This window comes from Anser anser (genome assembly GCF_964211835.1).
Source record: "Anser anser genome assembly, chromosome: 19".
Classification (NCBI taxonomy): domain Eukaryota; kingdom Metazoa; phylum Chordata; class Aves; order Anseriformes; family Anatidae; genus Anser; species Anser anser.
Window position 1 is genome coordinate 11,181,662 of NC_139740.1, and position 27,239 is coordinate 11,208,900.

Below are 27,239 nucleotides of genomic sequence, written 5' to 3' on the forward strand. Positions count from 1 at the left end.
AGGGCGAGCGGCCCTTTCCCGCGAATTCAGTTCAAAGGAGGGGGAGGGGAGAAGCGCCAAGCGGCGGAGCGCACCGACCAACCAAACTCTTCCAGAACCATCCGTGCGTCACGCGGGGGCGGGCCCGGCGCCGGCCAATGGGGCGGTGCGGCGCCACCTTCGGAGCCAATGGGAGGAGGGCGGGGGCGGGCGCGTTGCGGGCCGTCGGGTTCGGCTGGTCGCGGCGCTGAGGAGGAGCGGAGCGGCGGCGACTTGGAGGAGTTGGGGCTCGGCGCTTCCCCTCCCCCCGCCTCGCCCCCCGCCCCCGGCCGCCCCCCCGTCCCCGGGGCCCGCTCGCTCCCCGTCCCCCCGGGGCGCTCCTGGGGGCCAGGCCCATGGCTCCTCAGAAGCACGGCGGAGGCGCGGGGCCCAGCTCGGGCTCCGCCGGCGGCGCCGCCGGAGGAGGAGGCGGAGGAGGAGGAGGAGGCGGCGGAGGCAGCGGGGGCTTCGTGGGCTCCGCCGCGGCGGCGGCTCCGGCCGGGAAATCCGGGGGTGCGGCGGGCGGCGGCGGCGGCGGCGGAGGAAGCGGTTACTCGGGCGGCTCCTCGGCCTCCTCGGCGGCGGCAGCGGCGGCGGCGGCGCTGCCCCCCGTGAAGAAGCCGAAGATGGAGCAGATCCAGGCCGACCACGAGCTCTTTCTGCAGGCCTTCGAGAGTGAGGAGCGGCGGGGACCGGGGGGGGGGGCGACGGGGCCGCCGCGGAAAGGGCGGGAGGAGGAGGCGGGGGGGGGGAAGGGGGAGGCTGTGGGGAGCGGGGGGAGGCCGGGGGGCGGCGGGGCCTCAGCTCCCGGCTGCCCGCCTCGGTCCCGGTCCCCGGCGGGCTGCGGGGCTCTCGGGGCGGTCGGTTGCCTGCCCGCGGGGCGCTGGGAGAAGGGAGCTGGCCCCCCACCCCCCCACACACACACCCCGGGACGGGGGGCAGGGGGCGAGCCGGAGCTCCCCGTCCGGGGGTTTTCTTTGTCTGGTCCCCACCGGCCCCCGGTTGGGGCTGCGGGATGGAAAGGGAGCTCGGCGAGCCGCGCGTCGCCCCGTGGCAGCCCGGGAGAGGAGCGGAGAGCCCCCGGGTGCGCGGCGGAGTCACTCGCGGAGCGCTGATGCACGAGCACGGCTTAGCTGTGGACTCACTCCGAGGGATGTCCTTGCCAGGGCTCGGAGGAAAATCGGTAGTGCCCTACTGAGTGCACGGGGTGGTCCTGGGACTGCTGCTGTCACTGCTCGTGCCTCCCCGCTACAGGCGGTGACAGTGCTTGATAAAGAGTTGGAGCTTTTGGTGTCGCCTCAAATCCCTCGTAATGTCAGGTCCTTTGAACCTGAGCCTTGTTAACGAAGCTACGGGATCGATAATAGCGTACTGCAAACAGGGCAAGTTGCAAACGGGAGTTTTAAGATGTTTGCTCAGTGTTCAGTATCAGAGGTCAGGGGGAAAATTTCCCTTCCCATGTCCCGGTCTGTCAGAAAAGGGGAGCGAAAGAAGGGGGCAGGTAGGGATCGGGAATACGTTACAGCTCGAATGTGTCACGGCGTGTTAACTGTGGTGTGAATATTGTGGAAAACCTGCAGTAAGTAAATATTGGGTTAAGAAACCCTAACACGCATAGTATTGAATCGCATTCTTCACGAATATTTTTGTCCCTTCTCGAGGTCATATGCCAGAGAAAGATAAAGACTTATTTTCAGCTTTTGCTGAGTGGTATGGACTTCTGAAACATATGTCCGTTTGCAGGTCGAAAAGTGTCACAGAATTTTTCTGCTTGGGGAAGTTAAAGTTGAAACAGCAGCGCACTGTCTGTAAATTACATATTACGTCATGTAACTTGATGTTTTCATACCTTTCTAAACTATATCACAGATTTTTGGAGACTAAAAAATTGAGTTCTTTCTTTAAAAGTCGTGACTACGTATTTTCACTTTCTGTTAAAGTGCACATTTCTTAATTTCTTATCTGTATTCTTCAAGTCACATTAGTACCAATTCATTAGGATGGCAGTTCTTTATTTGCATTAAGCAGAATTTTAGTGGTATTCATGAGGCTTCTGAAAGTAAATACTGGGATTGTTTTAAGACTTCTCTTTAATAACTACGCACCTTTCTAATAATAAATTATTTGGGGTTTTACGTTCATAGTCTTATTTCTACACTAGAATCACATCTTTAAAAATGGGTGAAGAATATGTAACGCTGTCCTTTTTCACCTCTAAGCACAAGATTCCATAAACCAGAATAAGGTTTTCAGCTATTTAAAATAAATCCCTTGCCATAATACACAAATAAAACATTATATTTCTTAAGAAATAAATAGCTGTTTAGTTTCTTCATATGGAAAGCTGAGGCAGTGCTAGTAGCCTCAGCGTGGGAATCTAGGCGTTCTCCCTATCTCTTGCTTTCCGTTTGTTCTGTCAAGTCATTTCCACGTTTCTTGCTGGTATTACCTAATTAAGGTGGCTGAAAAGTGGTATTTTTCAGTTTAGGTTGTATTTTTGTTTTAAGAAATAACCTGATCCAGACAAAAACTTTTTTTGTCCTGATTTATCTTAATTGGTTAAAACTTAACTGAAGGTCCCCTTTTCTGCATGTCTCGCTCTTTTGAACTTTGGTTATTACACCTATTTTGAGTGATGCTGCCCTTTCATGTCAGTATCGAGCAGAGCTCTATTATCTTCCATCAGTTTGCACTTTGAAACAGTAGTTGCTGTAGCAGAATCAACATTTTTCTGGTCCTAATTGTATAAAAGATTTTGGAAATGAATTTTCTAGCTTAAATGATCTGTACTGTGTCGTAGTCAACTGTCACTGCCTATTTTTGTTTTGGTACCTTGTGCGAGTGACCTTGATACTTTCCAGAAAGATGAAACAATCGAATCCCAAATTGTCTGACTCTGTAAATATAGTGTGCTATTTTGGTGTTGTACTGGACACGTTCATTAACTTGGTGAAGAAAATTTACCCATTCAACAATAAATTTTAATGTGTTGAGGTATTTTTTCTGCCTTTCTCTAATGCAAAGCCTGTAAGAAGCATATTTTGTGAAAAACGAGCATAGTTGTCAGGGTTGTCACTACCAGTGTACGCTACCTTAAACAAGAAATTGCTTTGTGTTGTACAACAGATGGAATAACCTTTGACTTGTTAACTCGGGGTTATTTAGACATCACGATGCTTCACTTAAACTGACTTTTGTGACAGTTGTTTAAAACAACCAACCAACCAACGTGTTAAGGTTGATACTACTGCATCACGTAAGGCTGTTCTAGAAGTTCAAAGCAAGTTGGATAACACGTGTTTCTTTCTCTTAGAACCAACACAGATATACAGGTTTCTACGTACCCGGAATCTCATAGCAGTGAGTAATTGGTCTTTTATCACTTCTTTACTTTGCATTTGTAGGAAACTTAATTAAAGCATGTTAACCTTTTTCATATTTTTTTCCTGCAGCCAATATTTTTGCACAGAACTCTCACTTACATGTCCCACAGAAACTCCCGAACAAATATCAGAAGGTAAAATAATTTTTTGAAAACTATCTTCTGCTACTTAATTAACATTTTAGGATTAAATAAATAGTGGAGGGTGATGTCTTCTTTTCAGATAGTGTGTAAAACATTGCTGTTTCTTTTTCAAGAACTTAAAGGCATACGTTACTTTACAGTTGATTTCTGAGACCTAGAAACTTTTCTGGAATGTTAAGTGTGTGTGACTTTACGCTTGTGACTTGTTTTGGTGTTGGGAGTATTCAAATATGGAAAACTGTCTGCAGAATCCTAACCTAATTCTCCATATTTGTTTTGTGTTTTGGGGAAGAGCTTCTTAAAAACAAACAAAACTTTATAACTTCTGGGCTTATGAAATCGGTGGTGCTTGATCATAAGTATAAGAAACATGTTAGTTTAACCACTTATTTAGAAAAAAAAACAACAAACAACAAATACTTCTATTTTGGTTTTGCTAATTAGTCTTAGAGAGAACCAGTACTCTTTTCTGTAATTATATTAACTGAAAAATGATTGAGTTTGGTTTATAACATTTTACGAAAAAAAATCCAGCAGAGGCTTTAAAAAGGTTGCTTTGAGCTGGATGTATCTGAGAAATGGGCTTCAGTTTTGACATTGCAAAATAGTTGTTTCTATCATATGAGGTGCTACAGCTGCATGTCAGTTACTTTTAAAATACATAAATATTGCATCTCGGAATGTGCATGTCGCAGTTGTACATTATTTATTACTAGAACTGTAAAGTCCTTTAAGTTTTACCCCCTCACTGAAACTCATTTTTTTAATACTTTGGATTTCTTGTAGCGTGAACAATGAAAATGTTTTAACACTTCCGGTCTTACTGCTTGTGAACAGTTACTATGGGACTAAAATAGTTAATCATGAATGCTTAGGAATAGCAACAATCTGGTTTTTGCAGACAATTCTAATTTAAACTGTATTTGTATCTTAAGAAGGTAACTTTTGAATGATCTATCAAGAGAATTTGCAAATTTTAATTAAAACAGGATATATTTAGCATTCTCAGATCTCTTAGATATTGTTTAATGCCTTTGCTATCTTCTTAAAATTAATAGCATATAACTTAAAGTACTTCAGGATGTATACTTCTTGAGTTCATCCTGTCCTTTGATCAGATCTTTTTTTTTTAACTTGAAGTTGCTGCTTGATTTTTCTTACAGAAGTTACCAAAGGGAATTGTTTGCTTATTTTAAAATAGGCTAGAACCAAATTTTAAGAAATAACGTTCAGGTGTTTTTATTGTTTGTTTGCTTTACACCAGAATTGTGCAACAGGAAATTGTTCTTGCTTACTACTGATTGTAATTTATAGTTGATTGAAATGCATACGTTCTTTTACCTGAATCTTATTCTGTTTCTTTGAATGTCTGCTGTAGTTGCTGGGAAACAAGAAGTGGTACTTTGCATGTACATTGTGTTGTCCACTGTTCCAAATTCCGGTTCAAATTCAGCTGCACAAGTAATGCCTAGTTTCTCTTTGAAATCTACTGATTTTTATTGCTGCCCATAATACTCTGTTTTAGAACTGTGATTTTGGTTGGTTGGTGTTTTCATCCATAACAGACAAATTAATAGCGATTTCACTCACTAGTTTTCTGAAAATACTGGCTTATTGAAATCAGTCTGCTAATTAGGTCTTGGAAGAAGTAGTCAAACACTTGAGTATGTTTTCTTTCTTAAAACACAGTAATGCTGCAACAGAAGTAAGTCAGCACAGTTGAGGAGGGAAAAAGACAAAACAGTTGCTACGGAGTGCGTTCTCCTCTGGCTGCCCCCTGCCTGTCAGTGCTGTGGTCTCTCTCTGCCGAGTTAAAACAGCAGAAGTTGTAGCTTAAAGGTAGTTCAAACTGTTCCCCTGTAGTTAGGGCATTGACTGAGGGACTTGAACTAAACCTCCCCAGGAGGTTGTTTGCAGACATGCTGGCAAATGCTTCCAAATGTGCACAAGGCCTTAGCTGCCGTTCCTCATTCAGCAGAAATAGTTAATGTATAGGATCGTGACATGTTGCTCAACAAGAGGCTTTAACAGAGGAAAAAATAACCAGACTAGAGCGGAAGATCTTATTGAGGCTTGTATTTGGAAAGCTTTACATACCTACCTTTGGTATAGCTAAAATTCTGGTAGAGTTCTCTCTGCAAAGAATTATCTTTTAGAGCTGTGTAATTCTTAGTCTGCTTACGTTGACCTTTACAAAATATGCAGAAGTATTTATTTTCCCTCTAAGACGTAGTAATTTTGTGGCTTTTAAATTCCCAATCATTGTTTTGATGGCCATTTTGATAAACAATATCATATGTAAACTACACAAATTATCCTCAAGATGTATACAATTTAACTATTACCGTAGTAATTATGGCTCCACATCTTTTATCGCTAGCCCTACAGCAGTCTGAGAAAAATGCCAGACAAATTTATCACTTGGAGGTAGGGGAGTAAAATTGCATTTTTACCAAGAAATGATCCACTGATGTTGGTTTACATGTTTAAGACTGAGAAAGTGTTGATAATGACCAGGATGCTTAAAGTATAGGGAATAAGTTAATGAGCAGGTGTCAACTTGTGCCGTAAATCTTCACTGTGTTTTGTTTCATTAAAGGCAACAGTTGTTTGAGGGTTTTGCTTTGGTAAAATGATACTTTATGGAAAATTGAAATGGATTTTCAGCCTGTGGGTCTGTCTTTAGGTGTCACTATCTTACTGGATCAAATGATGTAGTTGGAAGGAAGATACTGTATTAATAAAAATTGCTTCCCTTAGAGTGTTTGGATAAAGGAATATTTTTTTATTTATTGGCAGAGTAATGGCATGCTACTATGATGTGACTTTTAATACTTTGTTAATTATTACTGTGCTGCTCTGGAATAAGAGTGGGTGGAGAAAGGAATGTGCAAGATGCACATACTTGTAGCCCAAGTAAATGCTGTCCTAAAAATCCTGGGTGTTAAGGACTATTATAAACTCAATTTTGTCCCTTGTGCATGAATAAGGAGCGCAGTAACATAAAATCAGTTCTCTGGCTTAAAGGAATGTCAGTACTTCCTTGTGTTCATACAAGTTCACTAAATCAAATTTGTTACCTTTGAAGTTTTTGTTGTTGTTGCTATTTTTAGTTTTTCTGAAAGATTTTGAGGACATTTTTTCTCCTTTTGACTAACCTGAGTTTGACATTTGGAAAAGCTGTGTAATTGTTGTTTGTGAGTATTAATGAACCAGAAAGTTTAAATGCAAGCTGTGTTAGACAGCGGTATACCTTAGGAAAGGTTGTGAAGCTCCCCCTTTCTTGAAATGTTAGTTGGTTTCTGGCTCCTGTTCTGGCCACGACTTAACTTTGCTCTAGAGCTGCTTTGAGGAAAGCCTTTACTCTGAAGAAAGCCCTCTAAAGATCAGTGTGCCTGCTTGCTGTTCTGCAGACTGCTGGCTGATTTTGAGCTCGTGCAGTGTGTGCGTGGACATTTTTCCCTTAGAATCTGAAACTTTCAACTCCTCTGTTCTTAACGTATCTAAAACTGAGCATTGCAAGATTCATATTAATAATCCCACACTTCAGTGTGGTTGAGTCACTTCTTGAATCTGTTGTCTGCCCGAACCTGAGGCAGAGTAGAGCTTTGAATCAATGATTGTTTACTACACAGAATTATTTTTCTTATCTGACTGCAAACATGTACTTGTGTTTCTTGTCCAGTGTTACTATTTAGCCACGTGTAACTAAATCATTCAGAGGTACTAAATGCTGAATGTAGACAATGTATGATCTCAGTTTGTTCAGTCAGAATGTAAACAATGCCTCCTGCTTCCCCATAGAGGTCACCCCCCGACATTTTAATAAAAAAATCATGTATTTGACAACAGATTTTCTTATACCTTAGAGAAATGAGATAAAAAGATGAAAAGAACGATACCCTCGCTGGTTTTGCACCATTACTCATCTGTGCAATTTTGTTTGCCTTTAAGTCCAAACGTTAGTTTTCCTTTAAAGAAAAATTGGAAGACTAGTCCAGAAAGTGTTGAATAATTTCTGTTCATGAGTGAACTTCATTTAGCAATAATATTAAATTATATACATATATAATATATATATATGATAGATATATATATAGTAAAAGCAGCTGAACACAGGAGCATGAACAAACTGATATTGTCAGAGAAAATATTTATGAAGTAGTTATTCTGACATTGTTGTCATGTTTGTTTTCTCTGTTTCTTATGAATGATTTCTAGGAATATTTTAAAAATTCATTCTTTCTATTGTGTCCATCTAATGCAAATTTGTGGAGAAAAAATGTCTTTGATCATTAGGCTTTCAACTGTTTTTTCAGATAATGTTTTCGTTATTTGATCAAGATTAAAGTAGTGATGACTGGAGAATTAACTTGAATGTTTCTAGGTGTCGTGAGTGTTGCTAAAGCAGGAAGATTTTCTTTGAGCTAAGTTGAAATGCCGTTAGACATGTTCATAGAAAGGCTGTAATATCCTGTTAAATGGCACTTCTTATGAGCAGTAACATCGCTTCTGGAAGGTCTCTAATTATTTTCATTATTTTGATACTGCTTGAAAAGCAGCTGTATTGCAGATACTTATATATATATATGGGGGCTTTGTGAATGGAAGGCTAAAATTGCATATATAGGTAGTTTTTAGTACAAAATCAAGTCAAAGTTTTGACTGAATTTTTTGTTACATATTATGGGAACAGGGGCTACATTAAACTATTCTTTCTCCTTTTTCTTTATAGGAAAACGTTCAAAGTAGATGACATGCTCTCAAAAGTAGAGAAAATGAAGGGAGAACAAGAATCTCACAGGTGCTGTTCTGCATATGTATGTTTGTGTGTATGTAGGAATGCTAAATCAAAAGGCTTTTGGATTGACAAAATGAAGGTGATAGAGTAATTATTAGAAGCAAGGTATTCTGGTGAAAACTTGGAGAAAAAGCAAAAGACTTGGAGTAAAGTATTGTTGGGATAAACTTTTCCAGTATTTGTAGTGTCCTTTCCTAAAAGTGCATAGAAGCCTGAAAGAGGTATTTGTCTTAACCTTCTTTTTGATATTGTTGATTATATCAGTAACTAATCTGTATGTGCTGAAATTAAAAATAATAATAATAATAAAGTAATGGTATTTTCCTGTAGCTGCCTTTGTTCATAGTTGGGGGGGGAACAGTTACAGAAACTGTTATCATTATTTAAAAGATCTTATCCTTGTCCTTTTCAAGCCATATCAGGGAAACTAGTTATAAAATGTTTTTATTAAAGGCAGTAGGACTTGCAGTTTTCCTTTGTGATTTTCTAGTGAGAAATATTGCTTAGTCAGAGATTTATCTTGTGATCTGACCACACACATTTCTGAGCCTTAGCATGATTCTAGCTGAGTAAGAGTGTTCCGTCTTTAAGAAATAGTTGGATAATTTCAAGCGTTAATTCAATACGGAATTGTCAGATTGAGGGGGGAAAGTGTTTAATGAATTATAATTGTGGAATGGTAATTGCACTTACCTATTGGTTTTGCCATCTTAATTATATAACACTTATTTAAATGTTGGATAAAGCTTACACTTGGTCAGGTCTTACTACGATACTTAAGAAAAAAATATATGACATTTGAACTTGCTGAGTTTGCCATGTTGTATTTGGTAAATGTCCAAGTTCAACAGAGGCAGTAAACTTGGGAATGATGCATTTCAGTTCATTTTTATCCTAGCCAATGGCAAAAACAAATTGCAAATCTGCATAGTCTGTTCCTTGACACATTTCATAGTGCTGAAATAAAAGTTTGAAAAGCTTATTCGTAGAAGTAGTATAGTATACAATATGTTCACATTTGAATGTGATAGATAATGAAGTTTTTTCTTTCTTTTTAAAATTTTATTCTTTATGTATGATTCAGTTAAGCACCTAAGCTTTTTGTGAAGATATACATGATGGGAATAAACCAATCCATTGTAAAGACTTCCAGAATTATTTTCTTCTAATCTACACAATTCAGCCCGAGATCCGTTTTAATCCTGCAGGATGGCATTGTGTTCTTTTTAGGTAGAAAGATTGTAGAAGATTTGCCAAAACCCTTCTTTTTAATGTACTTAATGGATAATGAGAAACAAAGCATTCTGGAAATTGTAAGACAAAAAGCAAATGTTGAAAGACTAACCTAAATTGCTGGAATGTGTGAAGACCCATTCAGGGTTTTTTGTGGTGTTTTTTTTCTTAACCAGTTATTCTTTTTCCATAGTGTTTGCAAATAATTAGTCTGCCTCAGAGGCAACCATGCTAGATGGAATTTAGTCTGAAACAAATTTATAAATTCTGTGTTTCGAGAGATTTTATAGATTTTGCTAATATTATTTTTCTTAATTATCTTTTACTTCATATATTATGGTTGCTTAATAGGCAAATATTCTCCCTTAAAAGATAAGGATCAAGTTGAAACAGAATATAGATTTGTGTGTGTTGGTTTTGTGCTTTCATAACTATAAAGATATATTTTAATCTGGAATTGGTCTGGAGGAATAACATGGCTGAATGATGCAAATTGGTGTAGACAGAATTCTTCAAATGCTCGTGGACACTTGTCACCTCAGTGCTTTCAGGAATGTGCTTAAAATAGGTTTTGAATGTCAGGTATCTTTCTGAGAAGTTGATGGAGATACTTATCTGGTGTTCCAGTGTGACAGACAGTATTTTGTAAATTCTATGCACCTTAAAAATACTGAGTGTTTTTGAAATCCATTTAATTCTGGTTTTGTGAATACTTGCTTTGAGTTGAAATGTATTCTCTAACTAACAAATTGAAATAAATGGGCCTATAATCAGCAGAATAGCTTAGCCTACAAGCTGCAGTGCCATGAAACCAAATAGATGCAACTATTACTTTGTTTGCGTGTGTTATACCTTTATCTTCCCTGCTGTGAAGATTCTGCATACCGAACTTGAAATACTTGTACAAAAATTTTGATACCAAATACTTCAGGGTGAAGTTCTAGACAATTTCTACCAAAACTCATTCTGTTGTTGACAAAGGTTTAGGAAATGTCTGCATGCCTGTGGTGGCAAGATCTCACGTCTACATACAGCACCCTTCTACAGCAGTGTTTAGACCCCTACCTTTTCCCGCACCCTCCCCAGTCATGGAATATAGAGAGAGAATTAGTCTGTAGAGAGAAGGCTGGTCTACAGCTGTGCCTTAGTGCATGCTGTTCCCAGATAGTTTGAAAGCAGGTGGAAGGATGGACTCTGTTGTGGTTAGGCCTGTCCTGAACATCAGCGAATGGAGTGGCTGCTATGAGGAGAAAATATTTCTTTGTTCTAACATATCCTTTCTTTTTTTTCTGTTTAGCTTGTCTGCTCATTTGCAACTTACGTTTACTGGTTTCTTCCATAAAAATGGTACGTTTGCAAAATTCATTCATTATACCATTAATTTGTGTAACACCTTTGAAATTAGTATAGATCTGTGAGAGGAATATGTGAACAGTTTGTTACACTCTCTGCTGCTTGGATGCAGACTTTAATTTTGTTATTCTATGTCCTGTTACTTACAGTACTTTTAATTGTTCTTTCAATATGTGTTAGTGTAACTGTAAAGTTAAACAGCTAAGCCTTCCAGGGTTTTAGTCAAAACAGTGATTTTGATGAATACTTCATCTTCATCCATTCAAACTTGAAGTTTGAAGTAGACCTTGAGGAAAGAGTTCCTGAAGAAAGTGATTTTATGGACGTATGCCTTTGAAGTATTTGAAGTATCTTTTACAAACAAAAGAAAAAAAAAAAACAAAAATTCAAATAGTTAGCAGCTTCAGAGGTTTTGAATTTAATGTAGAAGTATGTGAACAAATTGTATCAGGTAGAGCCCAGAAATGTGGAAAAGGCAATGCCAGGGATTATAAGAGAACAACTGAAAACATTCCTTGGTGACTTGCAATCATTTTATTGTGTCTTTTATGCACGTAAGGCATTACCTCTCAAAATTGGAATATCGGACTTTCCAGACCAGAATGAATGGTTCTGTTCCTTTAACAAATGCAGAAGTTACAGGTTTTATGCTGTATAGGCATGGGTAAATTCACTGTCTCTTTACTTTCACGGAAAAAAAAATACCTGTTCATCCATTAAAATTAAGCAGAGTTTCTATTTCTTCAGTTAAAAATATTCTGTATGACATCTTAGTCCTTGGATGTAAAACCTACTTCAATTCCTGTAGCAGGTTCTACACTTCAGTCTGGAATCTGTCATGTTCCATCAAACTATTTTGTGCTTAACTGGATCTGTTCAAGTCAGAGGTTTGGAGGTTAAAGTTGCTAACGTCTAGATTTCAGAATCACTGTTTTCAGTAAACTGTAATGTCATTCTGAGCAAGTTCAAGTATCTTGGCTTGTAATGTTCTGCTTCTGGAATTTCAGAATACTGCTGGTCTCAGTGGATACTATTCATCTTGTTTCTGTTCTTATGAATTTCATTTTATATGTTGTCTTCAGATCTTTAGCTGAGAAAACCACACAAAATGAGGACTTCTGGGGCAGCAAGTGATAAGAATAAATACATCTTAAATTCAAATGCTGTTCTGGAAGGAACAGATTTTGAAGTTGTGTTAGTAAATTCCTCACACGTGCAATTTAAATAACCTAGTAGATAGGATAGTTGTCTCATAGTTTCTGCTGACTGGCCTTGCCTTTCTTACTGTATAGTAGAGGTGGGCTATTAGAGAATTTTGAAGGTGTTTGTTTGATTTTTCTGTTTTCAAATTTATAGATTGTGTCTGTACTGTTAGCTCTAAAAACCTCCGTTTACTTTGAGAGCGAGTGTGTGATGTCTCTTTGTACCATGTAAACAAATGTCACAACATAAACAATGTATACTTTGGTAAATATTAAATATAGAAAATATTTAAATTAATGAAGCTGGCACAGCATACTTATTTGTCTGGATAGAAAAATATTTTGGAAACTCTTGAAAGAAGAGTATGTGATGGCTTTTTTATTTTCTGAGCCTTATTTGCTAAGAAAAGACTTCTAATATATCTTGTATCTAAAATTGAAAAAATGATTTTCTTTAAACTACTCGTATCTATAGAGGACTTACTGAAACTCTCAATTGAAGCGCGTTAAGCTTCTTCAAAGTAGCATCAGGAGGAAAGCAAGTGAAGATGCGTGGGTTGAGTTCTCTTTGCTATGCTGAAGCTTTGCCCTTTATACCTAGCGAGCATAAAGAAGTTTTTCGTTGTCAGATCCTTCGTGACAGGGCTAAGCTTAAGCCATTGTGCTGTTTAACTTCAAAATGCGTGTAAGCCCATAATGGTATTTGTAACACTTTAAAAAGCAGAAATAGCTTCGTGTAGATCTGTTCAATTTTGGATGATTGTTTTTTCAGAGTTTCTTCCACAAATTCTATTTAAGCATACATATAATATTTCAATCTTTTTTCCCATATGAGGGCATGTTTCCAGAATAACATCCATTCACGTGACTAAAATTTCTCTTACTAGACAGTGAAATTTATTTTAAAAGGCAGTTCTTAATTGGCATTAGCGATGTAGGTCGTAGCCATCGTGAAGATTCCAGTTCTAGGAAACTTAGTGTGAAGAGGCTGTGATGCCAAGTCTTATACGAGTTTTTTTTCGGGTTATTTCAAGAATCATTTAACAGCTATTTGGCATAGGCTTAACTTCGCATAATTCTTATTTTTTTCTTTAGCATCTGGAGCTTAAGTTTTGGTAAGAACCAAATTCTAGGTTTATAAGCAGTAAAGTTAAAAATTATAGGAACTAATTTCACCCATCTGTAACTAGTGACTTTTCTTAAATCTACCGATATCCTTTTCCTCTGCTATGGAAATGTTTTGGCTGGTTCATGTCATGCTGTGTCTCTGGGCTGTTTTATGAACCTACACAACAGCTTCACTTTCAGTTTTACCCATAACATGTGCTCACTCACATGTATAGCGTATGTTGTTCTTTGGCAAGTGGGTTGTCTTCACAATCCATCTTTGTAACTAGTTCTAGAATTCAGGTTTGGGGGCGAGGGGGTCTTTTTTTCTCTCTTTTGTTGGTTGTTCTGTTTTTGTGAAAAATAAGGTAGAATTATTTTAAGGAAGAAAGTAAACCAAGAGTAAATAATGCGAAAGGTGTAGCAAGTTTACTGTTAAATGTTAAAGGTCAATTATGCTAATGTTTTTAATCTACTAGTAGTAATTAAGCAGGATATGTTCTCAAGTGGGAATTTGCCATATATTTGGGGAGAATTAAAACTTAGAATTGACTGGAGGTCTTTGTGCCTGAAAGTAGCTATGGCTAAAAAGTAATTACAGATGAACTTACACCATTGAACAGATTTTTACTTTTTCAGAACTTAAAATATTTTTCTGTTTAGATAAGCCATCACAAAACTCAGAGAATGAACAAAATTCTGTAACCCTGGAAGTACTGCTTGTGAAAGTTTGCCACAAGAAACGAAAGGTAAAAGTCATTTGACAAACCATTAATATGTATTAAAGCAAAATGTGTACCTGATTCTGGAACATCTATTTAACATTACTATACAACAAGCTAATGGTGAAATGTTTGTGTTGAGTTTAATTTAGTCTTTATGAACTAATCATTAGAAATTGTTTTCTGTTGACTGAAAAGGATTCTTCAGAAGCACATGTACATTTTTTTCCTCTGCTCCCTGAGAAATAACTGGAAGTTCTTACAAAGGGATACCGCTTTATTTTATTTGAATTTAGCTTGCTTGTAAGTCATATTCACTCATTCTGTATTTCGGCCACCTCTATTTTCACTTAATTTTTTGTTTCACATAATTAAACTGTTAATTCTGTTGGCTTAAGCAAATCAGGCAATCGCAATATCATAAAATAGTCTGGGCTTTTTAGGGTTTAGAGATAAAAAGGAAGAAGTTGTAATTGTTTTGAAGTCCTCAGTCATCTGTCAAATCTTTCCTTTTTCTGAACCCATGTTTTTATGCTGATCATCTCAGTTACTGCATATTTTAGCTACTATGAATCATAAACAATTTTCATCTTTTTTTTTCCCCAAAGCATCTTTGAATTTACCTGCTGCTTTAGATATGTTAGTTTCACACTAGTTGCAAGTTATCCTCACAGCTACGGGAGCAGCAATGCACACTATCATTTTTAGTCAAAAAGGGAAAGATTCGCAGTGATAATTCTCTATTTTCCCTAAGAATATTAAACTGTTATGGCATGGTTTTAAGAGTTACTGTTTTTTCTAGCTAATTTTGTTCCTTGATATTGTATAGATAAGTATGGTAAAAGGAGGAGGTGCCAATGATTATTTGAAGTATGTTTTATTGTGAATTTCATACTTAGGCCATCTTGCCTTGTTTTTTCAATATTACACAGTGTTCCGTGATCTATCTGAGAGATACTGAATATAGTAAATCCCAGGTAAGTGGTTCTTTATCTCCCAGATAGCGCATAAGTGCACTTTGTAATATTGGAAGAAGATAGAAAGCCCTTGGAATATATATATGTAACCAAAACATTTAATTTCTTTAGGTAAACTGAATTAAATTAGCATTAATGGCTGTTCTACAGTTTTTCTGAATACTTCATGTCAGTGTTAATTTAATCACTTAGAGAAAGATGGCTGCTGTCAGAAGTGGTTATAAAATGCCAGGTTTATTGACACTTTCAAGTAGCTGTTTTTACTTTTAGAACCTAGACTTGTTATTCTGTTTTTATTTACATCTGTTATAAGGCTTCTTTTCAAAAAGAGGACGGGACAAGTACAATCCATAAATTATATAAATTTTCACACTTAATATCTTTACTTTGTATTCTAAAAACCTAAAGCTTAGCTCTCTTGTTTTCCTGCAGGATGTCAGTTGTCCAATAAGACAGGTTCCTACAGGTAAAAAGCAGGTGCCTTTAAACCCAGACCTCAGCCAAATAAAACCAGGCAACTTCCCGTCGCTTGCTGTTTCCAGTAATGAGTTTGAACCAAGCAACAGCCATATGGTGAAGTCTTACTCATTGTTATTCAGAGTAACTCGCCCAGGAAGAAGAGAGTTTAATGGACTGATCAATGGCGAGACTAATGAAAACATTGGTAACTTCAAACTTTAAATAGGCTTTTATGAGGTTTATCTTGCAGGCATGTATACAGTTGTCCTGATCTGTGGTGTAGGTCCTACTTGGAGAAGGCAGTAATAGATAAGTGACTGAGTTGGCTTTACTTGTTTTCACCCTTTCAAGATATAGCTGAAATATAGTTTGTAGCTAGAAACTGTTTCTGTTTTTGTCAAAATTTAACACCACTTTTTGTTAATGTGTGATGGTGTTAGGCAACGCTGTGATGGGGGGGGTGAATAATGAAACTGGTCTCTGGGACTGGTTCTGTCAATGCTGGTAACTACTGACTCACCTGGAGGTGTGGTCATGGTCTCTCATCAAAACTAAATGACTAGCCAATAAATACCTTTTTAAAAATTGCTATTAAGGTATTTTTAAAATTTTATTAAGGTGTCATATGTTATATTACAAATGTTGCAGCCTTGAAAACTAATATAGAATGAAAACTTTTTTCTTACTATTTTAAAATTGAGGAAGGAGGAAGGCTAAATTCTAAGTTGTTTATGCTGACAGTAATATGACTGGACTATAAATAAACATGAACGTATCTAAAATATGATTGTCGTTATGCTAAGTGCTCTTTCTATTGGCATTGAGCTGTTCATATGACACATCTGACATAATCAGCAGCCAGTAATATTTTACAATGGCATAGAAGCTGTTTGATCATTTAAATTTGTGCCTATATAATAATTGAATGCAATGTTTGATATTTGCAGATGTCAATGAGGAGCTTCCAGCTAGACGAAAAAGAAACTCTTCAAATCGTGAAGATGGAGAAAAGACATTTGTAGCACAAATGACTGTATTTGATAAAAACAGGTAATATTATCCAAAATGAGTATTTCTTCTGCTAATTGTTGGCGTTTTTTTAAATACTAAACCTAAACCTGTTTTTTAATTTCATTCTTGGATGTCTTTTGATGCATTTTTAGTTAGTAGGTACAATAAGAGCCCAGGCTTATTGTCTTAAAAAAAAAAAAAAAAAAAGAATTCTACAGGTTTTGTAGTGCACATTTTGTACTGAGAACTACTGAGTGACAGTTGTAAATTATTCCCTTTTATGAACTTGAATGTTGTCACATTAATATGCATCAGTTAGTATCAGCCTTGTGCTGATGTAGTCATATATCTTCTGCTAGTACCTAATGAAGTTCTCCATTATTACAGTGAAATCATAGTAATGGCAAGTTGCTCTCGGGAATGACGTGCTGGTTATGAAGTTGTTACTGTATTCTAAATAGAGTAAACGATGAAGGTGTTATAGCAGCTTTTGCAAGATGCTGTCAAGAAATAAAACAAAAGGTGTCTGGTTTAGTTCTGCTGGGATACTTCTGCTGTAACATATTTTACATGTGAAGGAAAAAAGCTGTAGTTCACCTCTTCCAATATCTCTCACTGTATAGAATAGAATACTGAGGGGTCAGGAAACAGAAACAATCTTTTTCTCCTATCGGTGCTTTTTTTTGTTAGGGATGATGTATTCCTAAGATTTACATTTAGTGGCCAAATAAATTTGCCTGAAGGTCTGTGTTTAATTTCAGGGAAAGCTAGTTTCTGTAATATATATTCTACATTTTAATAGGCAAACAATAAAAATGAGCTTCTTTACCCATAATACATACTTCGTGTTGACAGGCGCTTGCAACTACTGGATGGCGAATATGAAGTGGCCATGCAGGAAATGGAAGAGTGTCCCATTAGTAAGAAAAGAGCAACATGGGAAACAATACTTGATGGGAAGGTAAGGATTGTTTTGGTAGCTAAAAGACTTGTCTTCACTTAAAAGATTCTGGATTAAGGTGAAATGCAATTCAAAGTGCAGTAGCTGTTTCCCTGAAAATGGATTAGATTTAAACAGACAATAGTACTTCTGGAAGGATGGAAACAAGTTAAATTTAGCTCTTTGTTTAGGAAAGCTTTGGCTACACTGGATCATTACACAAGCAGATGTTAGTAACTGCAGTAGCCTTTCAGTAAGGAAGGCCTGAATATAACAAAAAGCTCTTATGAGATTGAAGAATTTCATCTTAAATGTAGGGTGTCCCATCTCCTTCAGTTTTTTTAGTATATCTAAATGTATATGTTTGTGTTGAGAACACAAATTCATTTGATAAAAATGACATTTGTCCCCATTCTGTGAATTTTCTTTTATGATTGTTTTGTACATGGTAAGACGCTAATTCTGGTGGGTTTTTGCCTTTTTTTTTGCCCACCAGAGGTTGCCTCCATTTGAAACATTTTCTCAGGGACCTACACTTCAGTTTACTCTTCGTTGGACAGGAGACACAAATGATAAGTCTACAGCTCCTATAGCTAAGCCTCTTGCAACACGAAATTCTGAAAGCCTCCCTCAAGAAAACAAGCCCAATTCTGTTAAACCTACTCAGACTATAGGTAAGCAAACTTTGGTTTTGATGCTGAGTAGTCATCTGCTTAGCAATTCTGTACTTGAGGGTTCCTGACACACTGGTGGAACTGCTTCAGATAAACATGAAAAAGCAAAGATGAATGGGCTTTGTGTATCCCATATGTTGTAATATTTTTAAGGTAAATTTAAAATCTAAAAATAGCTGGATCTTTAAAGTCATGACAATATATAAGTGATTGTATACCATGGTCATAAATCCTTGTGTAAAATAAATCAGCGGGAAATCTATGACTGACTCCTATGATTTTCTGCTTTGCTGCGCTCTTTTGGACTGCTTGCTGTTCTATGAATATTTGGATTCATAGCATCTAGAAGTTCACTTATCTTTTGTAATGAAAAGAGTTTAAAATTTGTTGGACATTAAGAGATAAATTTAGCTCTTGGAGAACATAGCTGTTATTGTGAAATGTGACAGAAGCTATCTAAAGTATTGCACTTGTATTTTGCATTTGTGGATAAAGATAACTCAGGTTGCTTCAGAAAGCTTATGACCTGGCATTTTTTAAACATTTAGAAACTTTTCATTCTATTGTTGCAGTAATGAGAGGCATGTCTTGTGAAGCTTTGGAATATAAAAATTATATTTATCCTAGATTTCCATGTAAAATTTTAAGCACTATTAGAAAAAAATGTAAAATTTTGTTTAATATTTTTATAGGTATGTGTTAGAAAAAGGTATGTATTTCTTTATGGAAAGTCTTCCAGGCATGTTTCCCTTCATATAAGTTCAGCCGATCAGTATCGGTGCTGGTTTATACCTTGAAGATCTCAGTGTTTATACAGTTGGCCCCTTAGTAATTTTCAAAGAATGTGCAATAGCGCACTTTTTTTAAGCTCATGCATAATTTAAAAATGTTAACAGAAATAAACTTGCTGTAAAATGTTTGGTGGCAGATTGTGGTATTAAAATGTTTAGATACACAAAAAAAAGCCCAGTATTTTTGTCCTAACAGTTGTTTGTCTTGCAAAATACTGGGATTGTTGCTGTGTTGGGGATATTGATACCACAGACCATTTAACTAAATACTTGACGATGTACATGTACAGTGGGTAGCATGTTTTTTTGGATGATAATTATGTCAAAGAATTAAGCTTAATATAGTGGTGAGGTCTTAAATGTGAATTAGTAATTAGTTTTGTGCGATTGCATAATTACTTTTCTTGATGTTTCTAAAATCATGTTTCTTCCTTGCTGTCCCAGAACTTAGCTTAAAAAGCTACTTTTAAAATACTTTCTGACACTAGATAGGAAAGACACCTTTGAGTGACAATTGTTTCCTTTTTAATAGCAGTTTCCCATCTTGGGGTCGTATTTAATCTGAAATTCCCCTTTGATTTCTAGGTAGCAGTGAGGGCTAGCCTAGGTACGTCTTTTATGTCTCCTTACTGCAGAAATAATTGTGTGGACCATAGTGGCTCTGTTTCCAGGCTTAATCTCTGGGCTTGTAGCCAGGCACTGTTTGTGAAGAGCTGCTTGGAGTTTTGGGGTTCTTATGAGGTTGAGCATTAGAGAATTTGGTAAAATAGTATTTCGGTCTGGCTTTGTATTGAATGTATGTATACCTGGGAGTTTTGGGAGCTGTAGCACATAGCAAGGGAAAAAATGCTAACAAAAAATTGCATTTCCAAATGTGCTTTTTGTGTCTTGCAGTATATGTTGAGGAAACAATGAGTCAACAATAGCTCATCTCTGGTGAGGCTTATTACCAGTGGCAGTTACTTAGGCTGCTTTTAGAGACTTTCTGTGTATTAATACACAAGTTACAGAAAGGAAAATTTCACCCCACCTGTGCAGAAGCCACTGGCTAGAATGATTCCCACCATCTTCAGCCAACCTATAGACACGTTTGTCTTTGTAAAAAGTGCAGGAATATTTAAAGTAAGGCTGATTCCTGTCTTCTGAATTTAATATTTTACCTGAGCTAGAGATGGCAGACCCTTTGATTTCTTCTTAAGTCAAGGTGGATGACTGGCACAGCGTGCAAATGTGAAATAATTTCCAGTAGAAGAAAGGCAACAGAAGGAGGGAAGTACTTGAACTTTCACTGTCAAAGTTGTTCTGCTTTCTTTTTGCTTCCTCATACCATGTCTCCCTGTATTTTAGAGCTTCTGGGAGGCCTACATTGTAATTTGTTAGGCAGGTTTTATGCTCAGACTTGCAAAAGAAATGACTGTACATTGGCTAACTCTAGAAGGTTTGTACTAGTTTACCACACAATACATAGGAGCAATAGGTACATGGCGATGCTGCACTGCTAATGTACGGATAGAATCTATAGGTTTTTTTTGGAACTGGAAAAGCTGTGTATTCCAGTAAATTCGTAAAGTTACAGAAAGTGTCACCTTTCAGAATAGCACAGCAGCCTCTTAATGCAGGAATATATCATAGTACTAAGAAAGCAGTGAAAATAGTAAGAAACTTCTATCAGGTAGAGGTTCTGATAGTAGAAGAGTAAATCCTGTGCATCTTTCCCAAGGGTATAAATATGTACTAAGTGCATTTTCTGAAAGATCCCCTTAGGTCAGTAGAGCAGAGACTTGTTTTGCCCTTTCTTAAACCACTCAGAAGCAACTAGGTGTCATTATTTGGTCTCTCCTGAGGGTAGATTCGTAAATGTGCTTTGGTATGAGTGTATGTTTTTTGCTAATCAAATGGAATCAAATAACCTTGATATTAAAATGTATTGAAGAAGCTCTGAAGCAAGTGAACAGTGCCATTACACATGTAAATGACTTCAGTAGGTATTTGAGGATAAGAGTTGAGGGTTAAAGTTTTATAACGCTTTATTTAAATATTTTGTGTTACTTTCATTCCAAACTGCTTTGTCTCCTGAAATTGAATTTAAGCCATGTGTTTGCAATGCATCTGTCTGAAAACTGCATTTCTTTTTTATTAAAAAATAAGAGCCATGCTTGCTTTTAGCTATAGCTAAAGAATTGTTTGCTTAAAGGGAGAAAAGAAAAGAAAATGTTGCTTTTTACTTGACCATTTTTAAGTTCTCTTAAGGGTAATTCAAAACTGAAGATAAATTTGATGTTCAAAAGTGGTATTTCTGCATAGAGGTTTGTGAAGGAAGCTGAGCATCAAGACTTCCTTTTTGCTGATACAACATACTTGTGTCAAAGTTCCCTAGAGTAGCTCATTCCCTTCAGAAGCAGGATACATGTCACAGAACTCCCACACTTGAATAAGAAACAATGTCGTCTTTACTTCTTCACTCTAAACTGAAATGCTTGTCTATACCTGTGTTTTTTCCAGCTGTGAAAGAATCATTGCCAACAGACCTTCAAACAAGAAAAGAGAGAGATGTTTTAAATGAGCCTCGACAAAAGTTGCGAATATTTTACCAGGTATGGAAAATATCCGTGTTGATGGTGGAGAAGAATGTATTGCAAGTAATTATAATGTTCACATCTGAGCTGGCGAAAGTTTTGGTTTTGGCTGGGTAACTGTCTCATTTGCTACTTTTGTGGATATCTTAAGGGGTCTCCAATTCATGTAGGAAGAGCCATTCCACATGTTTCTTCTTACAGGAAGTATTGTAGGAAATTAATCTTCCTGGGGCCATGTCCAACATAGTCCAGAATACAAAGGACATCTCTTGTTAAACATCTGGAGGGGGAGAGGTGGTCTCCATAGGGGGCATGGAGAATTCTTGAAATACCATTGTTTCAGTAAAGTGAGCTCATTTAGCACTCCCAAGAACGTTCTATTACAATAGAGATTTCCTGAAATTATGTCCAACCTTGTTTGGGGGGGTTGGAAGACTAACGAGTGAAATTCATTTGATGCTAACACTTTCCTTTTCTTTGCACCAGTTCCTTTATAACAACAACACAAGACAGCAGACTGAAGCCCGAGATGACTTGCATTGCCCATGGTGCACGCTGAACTGTCGGAAACTGTATAGTTTACTCAAACACCTTAAACTTTGTCACAGCAGATTTATCTTTAATTACGTTGTAAGTGTGTGTTTTTGTAGTTTAGTGGTGTGAGACACTGTGCAGTCTGTCACAGATTATACACTGACTGCAGTGACTTTATTGCTAGCTGGTTAAGTTGTAGGACTATCTACAAGTTAACTGCAGCTTCCTTTGAATGTTGACGTTACATGAGGCACAAATTTGTGGGTTGTATTCTGACTACAGGTGCTGCTTTTGCATCAATGTATTTTTTGTGATGTAGAAAGCAATGTAATCTACAACTGGTTAGAAGTCTCTTGAAGTTTTAAGACGGCAGTAAACACTTAAAGCTAATATTTATATTTAGTTATGCTGATAAGGACCTATTCCTACCAGTATGACCTTAAATAAAAAATCTGTCATGCTTATTTGAAGATAATGTGGTTTCCTATACCCACTATTCTCCTCAGAAGATTATTCCAAAACTTTACTTCTTAGCTAGTTAGAAGCGTTCTAATTTCTAGGGTGCTTGTTAGCAGAATTTTGCCAATATTGTCCTTAATTTAAGAATTGGTTGTATTGACTGTTTTCATACAGAACAGTAAGATCATAGAGCAAGGAAGTTTTAGTAAAGCTCTTGTTTCTAGCAGTTAATTATTTGGGTGGTGTAAAAGGAATCTAGAGCTCTGTCAGCTTATTGATGGGATGATATTTAACGTATTTGAAATTGAAAAGGTTACTTGTTTAAACCTCTGGGTATGTTGCTAAATATATTTGCGATTATCTGTTTCAGTATCATCCAAAGGGTGCTAGGATAGATGTGTCTATCAATGAGTGTTATGATGGCTCCTATGCAGGGAATCCCCAGGATATCCATCGTCAACCTGGTTTTGCCTTCAGTCGTAACGGACCGGTCAAAAGAACTCCTATCACACACATACTTGTATGCAGGTAGGGAGGCCGAAAAGAAGGTCTGTCCATACTTGTGTAGGATAGCATGTGCACCAGATTTGTGAAACCCAGGGACTTGTAAATCTATAGCTGTGCATAAGCAGTGCTACATGTTACCAGCATTAAAGTACAGCTGTTTCTAACTGAATAACAGGTTTTTGAGGAATGATACCTTCACTCGTGATTTTTACATCCTTTAAGTTGAGGCATCTGTCATAATGAGAACTTGTTTTTGTTAACTGCCTCATCCTAAAACTTTCCTCACCCAAAAGATTAGAGTGTATCTTTTTCTTAGGGAGGGGTTGTGAGTTGGATTTGTTTTTTTTTTTTTTTGTTTTATGGGATATATTTAATTACTGGTGATTTTCTCCCAAACACTTTTGCAAACTGGAGCCTAAAATAATAATTTGTATTAATCAATTACCATACCTAGCATTTGTATATTTGATTTAGTAGTTGAAAGCAGTTACTTTTTTCCTTCTGCTAGGCCAAAGCGTACGAAAGCAAGTATGTCAGAATTCCTTGAATCTGAAGATGGAGAAGTAGAACAGCAGCGAACATACAGCAGTGGGCACAATCGGTTATATTTCCACAGTGACACATGTTTACCTCTCCGTCCACAAGAAATGGAAGTAGACAGTGAGGATGAAAAGGACCCTGAATGGCTACGGGAGAAAACCATTACTGTAATTATCCCATTTATACAAAACTATTTTCAATGGATTGTGGTTTTTAAATGATGGGCTGAGTTGTTTGGGGAACAAATAGGGTACACGCTGTGAAAATGATGTATTTACTTTGAGAGTAAGTAGAAAACGGTGTGATGCTCTGCCACTAATGATGTAAATTAATGGATTCAAAGTTTATATTTTCAAGTATGTCTTCGGTTGCAATGCTGGCTCAGTCCACATGGGTCCTAACAAGTTTTCTTCGTTGTTTGTGGCTGTTTCTCCTTGAAAGAGGAGATGCTGGTGATACAGGAGTACAGTGCTGTATATATAATATGAAAATAATTTATCACAGATCTCTATTTGATCTGACTGCAGTTTCAGAACTTCTTAACAGTAGTTACTTCTGCGATGTATACGTGACACAAGTTGATTGTAGGTGTTCTTTCACCGCTTGTCAGTGGACATACAGTTCTCTCATGTCATGTTTTCTTTTTTTTGGTCCTTTCTCTACTCCTTTATCTTTCCAGCAAATTGAAGAATTCTCTGATGTTAACGAAGGAGAGAAAGAAGTGATGAAATTATGGAATCTTCATGTTATGAAGCACGGGTATGTTACTATAGACTTTTTTTTGACACAAACTAATGCAGAACAGTCAACCAAATCTATATACAGTTCACTAAGCAGTTAAAATTCATTGCTTAGGAAGGGATTGTTAACGGATGATTTGGTAGTAAGTTTTCTGTTAAGCTTTTAAAAAAAGTTCTTGGGCTTTTTTATTTTAGGCTTTGAAAATAAAAATGCAGATGTTGAGATTATATAATAGTCTGTGCAGTTACCCTGCAACAGTGTTTATCAGTGTATCTTTATGCTTTTGAAAATGTTCTACTTGGATAATGATGGATTTCTAATTTGGCAGGTTTATTGCTGACAATCAAATGAATCATGCCTGTATGCTGTTTGTTGAAAATTACGGACAAAAAATAATTAAGAAGAACTTGTGTCGAAACTTTATGCTACATCTGGTCAGCATGCATGACTTTAACCTCATCAGCATAATGTCAATAGACAAAGCTGTTGCCAGGCTCCGAGAGATGCAGCAGAAGTTAGAGAAAGGAGAATCAGCCTCCCCAACAGATGAGGAATCTTCTGAGGAACAGAGTGGGACAACAAATGGATATAGTGAAAATAATATGAGAGAGAGAATTTCAGAAATGGATAGCATCTCAGGTGTCACAAAACAGAGCAAGAAACAAAAGCTCTGAAGTCAAAAGTCAAATTGCATTCAACGGACAAGCATTGAAGTGACATTCTAGGGTGCATGAGCTCTATAAAAAATCACACACAAAAAATACAGAGATTCCAAACAGGCACTGCTGGATGGAAATAAATGATTTCAACAAGGATATTGTTTTAACAGGGTTTCTATTCAGTTAATTATGCAAGTACTACATGTATATCGGTTTTGGTGATGTAATGACAATATAAGAGTTTGAGCATGAAGAGCAATATGAAAATCTTTTTGTAATTTTAGTAATTAGTGTCTTAAGAACTTTATGGAATTTACATAATTTAAGTATATGTAAAACAGTTTTTATATTAAGATTTTTGCATCTGTATCTGGCTGTTTTTCCTACCATGAAGTTGTGAAACATTGGGGAAAGGGGTTTGGGATACAGTTTCTGCTTTTCTTTTTTAGAAGTTCTCCAGTTAGCTTTTTGTGAAAATAACGTCTCACTATTTAAAGTTTAACCTTGATCCTTGTATTTGAAATCATTTATCAATTGATCATAATTGCAAATTTATTTTACACTAAAATTTTGAAAGTTGGCAAACTTAGCACTTCCTTTGTCTTGTGCCTGTTTGGAAAGATCTTGGCTTTTCATGTTGCAGACACAGTGAAGTACCACCTTGGCTTTTTGAGGTTACCAGCAGTTTGGTTTTCATGGATAATTCTGATGTATTGATCACACAGTGTACCATTTTAAACTTGAACATTAGCTCCTTTTATATTTTTATTACGCATTTACACAGCTACACAAACTACTTGATGTAAACCCTTTTTACTGGGGTTCTGCATCATAGTGTGCCATGCTAAAGCCGAGAGTCTATAGTCAGTATGTAGGCATTCTGTCAATTAACTTCTTTTGAAGTTTATGCCTGCTGTTTTGCCTGAGTACAGACTGCAAGTCCAGGCCATAGGTTTAGCTTTGGCTTTTGAGATGCCACTCTTGAGGGAAAAATGCACTGTAAAATTGGACCAGAAAATGTGTTGCACTTCTTATGCAAGTATTCTGTGATGTATTGTATTCAATACAGATACTAAGATGCTGACTAAACTATATTTGAGCAGTTTTGCACTGCTGTTAACACATTTTATGCATACGTTTACAGATTTTTTCCAATGGAAAGTGGTTTCACTACTGGTACAGTATCAGCACCGAAGGGTTTATTCCAGCAAGCACTGTGGTTGAGTGACATCACCTCAATTTTTTATTATCCTTAAAATATTGCATTTTTCATATTCTTTATTTATAAAGGAACAATGCTGCTGTAAATACAGGTATTTTTAATTTTTTATTTCATTCCATCACCATGAGATGCAGTTCCCTATTTGTTTAAGGGGTATATAAGCTTTCTAATGGTGTCTTCAGAAATTTATAAAATGTAAATACTGATTTTGATGGTCCTTAAGATGTGTTTAACTGTGAGACTATTTAACTAATGGTGTGGATGTGATTTGTCATCCAGTATTAAGTTCTTAGTCACTGATTTTGTGTACAAAATAGGAAAGAGGGAAACTGCAGCTTTCATTACAAACTTCTTGAATTTGCCAGCTCTCTGAGTTTTAGCAAACTCTAATTATGCCTCTGGATAGTACATCAAGCATTTCTCTCTGGCTTTAATTTGCTAAAGCTGTGCACATATGTAAAAAAAAATAGATTATTTTAGGGGAGATGTAGTTCTAGAATTATTGCTTATGTCATTTCTTAAGCAGTTATGCTCTTAATGCTTAAAAGAAGGCTAGCATTGTTTGCACAAAAAGTTGGTGATCCCCCCAAAAAACAGTAATGAAATTACTTCTGTCCAGTAAACTTTGTATGTCATGTCAATTTATAATAAAAGCTGAAAAAATCCCTTTGTTTTCTATTTATAAAGATGCCTTTTCTATATGTACCTGTGAGAGATTTTGAAGATACCGTGTAAGCTGGTTAAAAAGAAATTGAATGGTACAGTAGATATTTAAAAAAAAAAAACACACAAAAACAACGAAAAAGTTCAGTTGTTTAAATGAACCATTGTTTTTACATTAAATGTTTTATTTGAAATCGGCTTTTGTACATAAAGTTAAGTAATATAAAATCTGCCATGATGGTTGTCCAGTCATTTTGTGTGTACGTAAAACGGCCACTAGGAGCACCTTGTGTAACTTAATCTTCTGCTTGTTTAACTTTAGATTCATGTTCTTCCTGTGCTGGATAAAAGTAGCTAAGTATCTATCCAGTCTTTTCATTGTATGTAAGGTATTGCCATAAATTACCAGATTTTGGCTATATTATAAAAACTTTAATTCCCCTCTCTTGGGGTTAGAAGCGAGTACCTGAGACAAGTTGTGTGTTACTGTTTAGAACTGTAATTTCTGTAACTGAGGAAAAACT

The 27,239-nt window shown here is 37.0% G+C and overlaps 1 protein-coding gene across 1 annotated transcript; it reads left to right on the top strand.

Moving 5' to 3' along the window:
• Positions 1-247: 247 nt before the first annotated feature.
• SUZ12 (SUZ12 polycomb repressive complex 2 subunit) lies at positions 248-26,717 on the top strand. Its single transcript, XM_083805373.1, has 16 exons — positions 248-693; positions 3,332-3,378; positions 3,471-3,535; positions 8,280-8,348; positions 10,876-10,925; positions 13,904-13,989; positions 15,372-15,603; positions 16,346-16,448; positions 17,265-17,370; positions 17,846-18,023; positions 21,317-21,408; positions 21,877-22,020; positions 22,754-22,911; positions 23,399-23,597; positions 24,110-24,189; positions 24,500-26,717. The coding sequence occupies exons 1-16, from the start codon at positions 375-377 to the stop codon at positions 24,843-24,845; spliced, it is 2,274 nt and encodes a 757-aa protein (XP_083661499.1). The 5' UTR covers positions 248-374; the 3' UTR covers positions 24,846-26,717.
• The last annotated feature ends 522 nt before the right edge of the window (positions 26,718-27,239 follow it).

What these genes read in the sequence shown, in the direction of transcription:
- SUZ12 (XM_083805373.1), top strand. Translation starts at nt 375, where the DNA reads ATGGCTCCTCAGAAGCACGGCGGAGGCGCGGGGCCCAGCTCGGGCTCC. An exon ending in TAAACCTACTCAGACTATAG is followed by an intron (nt 18,024 to 21,316) that starts GTAAGCAAACTT and finishes TGTTTTTTCCAG; the next exon opens with CTGTGAAAGAATCATTGCCA. An exon ending in AGTTGCGAATATTTTACCAG is followed by an intron (nt 21,409 to 21,876) that starts GTATGGAAAATA and finishes TCTTTGCACCAG; the next exon opens with TTCCTTTATAACAACAACAC.